This window comes from Nuphar pumila, chromosome 5 (assembly GCF_984573655.1).
Source record: "Nuphar pumila chromosome 5, dmNupPumi1.hap1.1, whole genome shotgun sequence".
NCBI classification, from domain to species: Eukaryota; Viridiplantae; Streptophyta; class Magnoliopsida; order Nymphaeales; family Nymphaeaceae; genus Nuphar; species Nuphar pumila.
Genome location: NC_143253.1, coordinates 21,026,146 through 21,034,276, shown reverse-complemented (window position 1 = coordinate 21,034,276; position 8,131 = coordinate 21,026,146). Strand labels below are relative to the sequence as shown.

Genomic DNA, 8,131 nt, shown 5'->3' with positions numbered 1-8,131 from the left:
TCATCTGCACATTGGTTTATGATGGGAATGAGACCGAGCCAACCCAGCAAGAGCATCATCCTCATACCCACAAGACACTCCCACCTCCTCACAGTCTTGAGAAGCATTATCATGCACAAAGAATCCATCACCATCATCTTCTTCCACCATCTTCAGCATCCTCTCAAAAACATCAGCGTCACATGGAATCCTCAACACTCCTTCATTATGGAACCCAAACTCTTCCTCTGCCTCCTTGAGGATATCAACAAAGGCATAGTGGCTGAGGTAGTCTGTGGGGATGATGAACCTCCTCATCTCCTTCCCTGCACACACAGCAAGATACCCTTTGGGCACATCCCCACCTGTCTTGGAGGGGTCAGAGAAAGATAGAGTCCTCTTCAAGAAACTGATGCTCTTCTTGCCACTGTTTTTTGGAGCACTTGCTACTTTTCTCCACTTCTTAACTAGTTGTTGCAGACGAACAATCTCCCTGATCTTGTTGGGCTTCTTGGGATCCATATCTGAGATCTAAAAGAAGGCCCAATAGCATAGAGAAGAAGGGCGTATTGAATGAGCCGAGGAGAGACCAGTGGCATATTTATAAGTGGAAGGCTACAATCAGCATAAGTTATACACATGCAATCTTGTACGAAGCAGTTGGGTGTTTGTATATTATATTTAGTTAGTCAGTAATTTAATTACTATATTTTTGGTTGTGATTCTGTGTGCAAGTTGGGTGGTAAGATAAATGCTTATAGAAAACTGTTACATGGTTTGTGGGTTTTACTGTGCATGCCTAAATTGTCCTTGGTCTAATCTTTCAACAACTTCCAAGCAGTGGGTTTGACCCGGACCCGACCCCCGTACCAAACCCTATAGGGTCAGGTGATAACTAAGAAGGTCCCATTAAAATGTGGGTAGGACCCGAAGGGTCCCATTAATATATGGAGCTGGATATGGTTTGTGGAATTTCATACCAGACCCAGACTCTACACGAGTTCTGACTAAGATCCGTAATTTTTCAACGTAAAAGTATAAAAAAATATTATTTTATTGGGTATGGTGCGGGTCTGGTTCATGTGATCCGTATGGAATTTAGGTATGGTTTCTCTTATGGTGGATCCGATTGGACCCGGGTCTGAACCTGGTACCAGCATCTCAAATCAGGTCTGGGTTTGGTTCTACTTGGGTCTGAACGGAACCTGACCTGTTGAGTGACACCCCTAGTGGGAAACCCTACTCCGGTGTAAATCTAAATGCCAATCCTTGCTAAATGGAGCATGTAAAACACATCTATAGGGTCAAATTGACCAAAAAAAAGTTTGCCAAGTCGTTTGTACATGCATACATACAAAAGATTGCAGCAAACATCAATTTATGTCTATCTTTTAGTTTAAGATGCATGGGTGCAACTTGGGTGGTGATGAGTGAAATGGTAGAGATTGTTTAAATGGCTATGTCCTTGCAAAATGGCCTAAATTAGTATTGGCGCCATTGGTTTTATTTAGAACACTGGACGATAAGAGAACCAATTAAGATAAATTTTCACGCAGAGCAAATTCTCACGGTACACCTAAGACAGTTAACCATCAGCAAATTGAATAACTTCTTTTTTTTTTTATAGGCAAGCTGGGATTATGCAGACCCCTACCAGTTATACAACTATACCATTGGGTTTTGAACCTGCAATGTCCCATAACAAGGTGACGTGCACTAGCTGCTCTTACCAGACAAGCGGAGCCCCCCTTGGTAAATTGAATAACTTTTATTACAAACAGGAAAGAACCACATTTTACAATGGGAGAGATGCCAATTCAAAAGCTAAGGGCATATTTGGCCTATAGGTAGCAAAAGCAGGATTTTTTTATGCAGATTTTCCTTGTACGATTTGACTGCGTGATTAATGGAAGTTAGAATTCTGCTCTTATGGATGATAGGTTTGAGACAATATTAAAGGGTGGCATGATTGGAAAGATCATGTGAATGATTCAGCGTGATGTGAGGATAAAGTTTTTTTGGGGGGTTCCAAGATAGTCAAGCACAAGGCATAATTTTTTTATGTTGGTCTTATTTACTCTTCCATAAATCAAGATCTCAATTTAACCTTCATCTTCTTGCTCATTAAACTAGGTATAATCATGTGCAGTCAATTATAGAATCTGTATCTAATCTTTTTCTTTTTTGAGAGAGAGAAGACTCTGTATCTAATCAAATCTGAGGATGTCGTATGCTATTCTTCAATGCTTTTAACTAACAAGGCATATATTCCTGTAAGCACCATCCATCTTTTCATGAGGAGGGGAGGGAGTGGGTGTTTAGAAAAACGGGGATGCATCATCTTAAAATATGGGCATGGCCATTATTTTTAGCAAGGGTTTTTAACTAAACCCTAATTTAGTAAGATAATCTATTCATTTATTACGACAAGATTGTTATCATTGTTACTAGCACTCTCTTGCATAGCTATTGTTAGATACATCAACATTTAAGAAGAGAAGTTGCTATCGTCTATAGATATTATTATTATTAAACTTTAATATGCACATGGCAAGGTTTCACTGAATTTACAGTGGGTGGCTTGGGTAGCGTGGGGTACAAGACAGGAATAGGGATGTAAGCAGGTCGGACTTGGTTCAGATCCAAGAATTATTGAATTGGATCTAGCTGGATTTGGAACAGGATTCAGAGACAGATGAGGAAAAGGTAATAACAAATTTTGATGTGATTATCAAATCAAATATATTTTATATGTAAGCTGGTCGGATTATCCATGTGATTTGAATATGGTTCACCATTCAGATTAGAATTCAGATGCAGTACTGCATACTTAATCCAACTCTGATTATTAATCAGATTCAACTTGTGCTACTCAATCTGGCTAATCAGATTTGGGTTTGGTTGGATATCGGCCGAACCGCACCTGATCCATAAACATCATGGTACATCTATATATTCCAAAGCAAAAGTGGATTGCATATAAGTCAAAAAGGGAGGACATGATTATTGTGGATGTGCATTTGAATCTTAGCTAAAGCATGAACTATAAAATCCATCATGCTCATCTATTTATTTTAGGATTTTGAACAATCACATTTTAGATTATGTAGACATTATTAATGAGCTCCTCACATGCAAAAACTGCAACAAGGAGCTCAATCATGGGCATCAAAATCTATTCTTCAAAAGGAACTTGATATAGTAAAAAAGTAGTTATATATATGGTTGGTTAATTCACCAACAGCTTGAAGAGAGAAGCTTGCAATTTTATTTGTTAAAGGCTAATGCACAAGGACAAAAAGGTGTCCAACTGTCTTATCTTCTGTACAACAGAATAACTATTTATAAGTTTCAATTATGAGGAGATCGATGTCATGTGACAGTGTAATACTCGTCACTATTTAGCTGGCTGGCAAACAGACACACTTGTGGATCTCATGCAGCATACACTGTTATGTGACAACCATCACATGTTGATCTTGTCCTTTTTGACATGTTTATAAGCTATTCACACTGCTTGGCTTCTAAGACAATAACGATTGATCGATTCATGTGATAGTGCAATATTCTTTTTTTTCTTAATGAAGACACTGCAATTTGATTCACTAATATTTATCTGGCTAACAGACACACTTGTGTATCTTCATGCAGCACGCAGTAGGGAAGACAAAGCATCACATGTTGAACTTATCCTCCTCCCACATAGCTAATATATACACTTGGCCTTTCTTTCAACAAAAAGAAAAGCCAATAAACTTGGCTTAGTATGTGCCTTGATGGGGAGAAAAAATAAATTAATGGTTTAATTAGGAAAGTATTGTTAAACAAAAATTTGCAATCATAGTTAAGAAATTAAGAATAGTGTTTCAAGGACCTTAACTAGAACACAGCATATATCTTGCTGTTTCATTATAAACCATGCAGTCTTAAACAACTCCAAAATCATAGCCAAAACACTAAGAAAGGTGATTGAAAAGGTTCTTAACTAGATCCAGCACAAAAGGTCAGCTCTCTCTCTCTCTCTCTCTCTCTCTCTCTCTCTCTCTCTCTCTCTATATATATATATATATATATATATATATATATATATTATTGCAGATGTTGAAGGGCGTACATGATTGCACATGCTGGATCCAAAGTGAGCGCCATATGCATAATAAAATATCATCGATCAATCATTTTGGCAACGCCATCAAATCTTTAACTTCCCTTTCACACCAACCCCAACTCTTTTAGTGTCTCACATGGGGCAGTGCAGTCCTTTTTTAACAAAATAGCCGCATCTTCGGTCAGCTTTTTTAAATGACAAATATTGTCCTAGGGTTTCATGGTATATTTTTTCCTTCACGGGGTTGCCCTTGAGGAAGTGGGACATGGGAACCTCACAGAAAACAGGCTCTAAACAATGTGGATCCAGATAAGGGGCTTGCAAAGATGAAGGCTCGAGAGACCAAATCCATGTCCAGGTATGTCACAAATATATATCAGCAATATTTTTTAATTTATCGCAGCATAAATTCACAAGAGGATATATCCCAAAAAGATTGAGATGAGTTCAAAATATAACTTCTTTTTTGGCAATATACCATGATTTTATCACTACTCTAGTAGGCTTTAAAGTTCTATTATTTTTAAAATAGGATCTGCTTCCCTCAGTTAAATGGACATAAGAAGCGATGCATGAAGCAAAAGTGGGAAAGCGAGTGTTAAAAAAGAAGTATGAAGCACATTTACAAATATGCAATAGGACATTCATAAACACTAAGAACGCAATTTCTAGAAAAAAAATGAAGATGCAAAAACAATCCATGAAATATTCTTGTACTAAACAATATCCTCTCAACTCCAAAGCAGATTTCAATCATGGAAATGTAAATCAAATTTTATGAACAAGCAACAAGTCGAAAATATAACGTTGAATCAGTCCAAACGAATGCTTTAACAAGAGGGAACAAAAAATATGCAAAACAGAGAAAAATAAAAATCAGAAAAGAGGGTGTCAGCCAAGGGGGTTGGAGATTTCTTAGCTCCCGCGATGAATGCTAGCCAAATCCATCACATCGTAGCTCCAACTCCGCTCCAGCCAGACTGAGGGTCACGCAGCCTGCCATTTTCCCGCATAGCACCTACACACACAGGCAACTCCTTCACATGAGGCACCAACAAGAGAGAGATGGGAACTCGACTCCTCCTCAGTGTCTTCGCCAAATGGCGTTCCACGAAAGGAGGGGGGTTTATAAATTTTCAAAACAACAACATTTTTTGTTCTCTTCACAGTGGGGGTTTTCCTTAAGAACCAAAAGGGAAAGAGGGAGAGAGTCTCTCTCTCTATTTTCACACTGCTAGCGGGTCCTTGGGGCCAGCGAGTGGGAGGCCTCAGGTTAGATCCTGTTTGGCTAGATTTCTATAACTGAAAAAATTACAAAAAATATAAAACTACCTGACAAACCCTCGACACCCTCTAATTGCCTAAACAAATCCTAACAGTCATCAAAACTACCCTAATTAAAATAAAATTTATAAATGCATAAAATAAACATCATCTATTCAAAATTTGAGTTTCAGGTCAAAAGGCTTTGTCCTCGAAGCCTACACTTTGCTTGATAAATCTCCTTGATACCTAAAAATAAATTTCACAAAAAAATACATCAACAGTGTCATATCAAGAAGGGAGATTTAATTGGTAAGCATTCTCATTAACAAGTGCAAGAGAAACAAAATAACAACTATCCGGTATTTCTTGGGATAAGACTAACAACCTATTAAAAAAAGTGTAATCATCAACGTGTAACGAAATAAGCTTATTAACTAATATATCAAATAAAAGAAATGTTTTTCCGCTAAAAAATCACTATAATTAAAATATGAAATCAAAATAGGAAAATGTGAGAGGGAGTAAAACACTTTTCAAAAGATTTGTTAATGCTCAAAATCAATGGGGAAGTAGAATTTACAAAAGATTTTGATATGCTATTGAAATGTGAGATGAAGCTTTAATAGAATGAAGCAAGACCATGAAAACTACGCACAACAATAATGAAAGTAGGAGTGGGCCAATTCTTGATTGATTCAACATTAGCAGGGAATACCCCTACTTGATGCTACATATCCCAAAAATAAGTCCTCATCTACAAAAAAATATGCATTCGCCGGGGGCAGCATAAAATTATTATTTTCTCAATACAGAAAACACTATTTGTAAAAATAAGTGCTCATAGACATCTATCAAAATATCAAGAAAATATTCAATAAGGAGTTTTTCTATGCATAACATTAAAACTCGATTTATGATATGCAAAAAAAATAGATGGTGTCTAATAAACCAAGAAATATAATAAACTATCCATTCAAAGCAATTTTTTATTCATTTCATGATTGAATACTAGTTTGAAAGTTTTCACTACAAAAATCAATGTGGGGTCGTACCTCAGGCAAGGAAGGTAACCCAAATGAGAACTCCTTAAAGGATATATCCTAAAGTGGCTGCACTAGAGGATCCACCTCATGCTCTACCAAGGGTGGTTCAGACACTAAAAAAATGGGAAGTGTAGGGACTTTAGACCGATGTTCTCTCATTTCAAATACTAGTGAAATCAAACGCTTACCCTCAAATTCAGATGAGGGTTCTTCCTCAACTTCTTCATCAAAATTGAGTTCACCTTCAAATTCTCACAAGGGTTCTTTATGAACCTCATCAAATATAGAAGCACCATCAAATTCATGTGAGGGTTACCCCTCAATCTCATTGAAGATCTAATCACTGAAGATTTCGTGGAGAGGTTCCTCTGTGAAATTGGTAGAGGCATCAACCTCTTCTTCCTCTTCATCATCCCTTCATGCTTGTTTGACCCTCATAACTTCTAATCATTGTGCCATTGTGTCCAACTAGCATCGGAGTTCATGGTTTTGCCTATGCAAAGCACAAAACTCTAACACATCCAATCTCTGTATCATATCCTTTATCTGATGTTGATGGAGATGGTGTTGGTAACAAAGCTCCTGAACAATTTTAGGAAACTTCATAATTATACCTAGGCCACATCCTTTTGAGGCCTCGTTAGTAAAGAATAGACCATACCGAATTAGGAAATTCGGTAGGCTGCATTGTGATATCACTTGATGGTGCTGTCTACGAGGGACACGGAGAACTGGATGAATAGGACACTAATGTGCATAAATGCTCACATGTGCCAAGGCAAAGCCTAAAGAAACTAACTATGGTGGAATTTTAGGGAACCTATTCAGCTATCCAAATGAACAAAAATGAGAATCTAACGTGTGCAAATATATTTTGAAACTATTCCAAACATCTAGAGAAAAAATCAAAATTAACGGACGCACTTAATCTCATTGAGGTGTTTCACCAACACTTGGTGAGTGCCTCAAAAATAGAAATTTGACATGACTTTTCCTAATTATTTCAACACAATAATTCGTGACAATGATATATATTGCCTAAACAAAAATATGAACACCCAATATATCCAAAATCTAATTTAATCAAAAAAATTCAATTCAATTTTCATAATGCATATCATTCCAATACTTATCAAAACCTCTTAAAAATCTGAAAACTAAAATAAATTTTCCTAAATAGATTTTCCTACTAACTGAAATCTATGTACAATGACAACATTCTGAATGAAATTGATGTGGACTTGGTATGCACCGATCCATGATCCATGATCCATGATCCATGATCCAAGATCCAAACGGATTTCAATACGTGTGAAAGCTTTTTCACTAAGATGAGTCCGAATAGGACTCTGGGAAATAGGTTTTTCAAAACCTGTGCACTCTGTTTCAATAGAGGTGGTTCAAAGGAAAGTTGTGCACGACTCGTACACCTTTCTAATGAATCCAAAATCACTGGATTTGGATCAGAAATGTTTGTTCCACGGACTTGAAATCGGGACTGATAGTCAAATCTGGGACAGACTCTTCGAGTTAGGTGGATAGCCTGTTTGAAGAAGGTTTTGATGCCTCAGATGATAGAGTTTGTGAAAACTCCCAAGAGATGAATTGAAGGTCTGATTCAAACCTTTCCAGAAAGCTATGACTCATAATTTTTTAGCAACCACACACGCCTCTATTAAATTTTAAAGATCCTTGACGATCTAATTGTTAACTAACCTAACCTGATAAAAGCGTT

At 37.1% G+C, this 8,131-nt stretch overlaps 1 protein-coding gene across 1 annotated transcript; it reads right to left on the bottom strand.

The window, feature by feature from the left end:
• Window positions 1-501, bottom strand: LOC149837058 (auxin-responsive protein SAUR71-like). The gene has a single exon (XM_090007955.1). The coding sequence runs from the start codon at window positions 499-501 to the stop codon at window positions 1-3; it is 501 nt and encodes a 166-aa protein (XP_089864081.1).
• Window positions 502-8,131: the final 7,630 nt, after the last annotated feature.

Bases quoted from the DNA above. Each gene is read 5' to 3' on its own strand.
- LOC149837058 (XM_090007955.1), bottom strand. From the start codon at position 501: ATGGATCCCAAGAAGCCCAACAAGATCAGGGAGATTGTTCGTCTGCAA.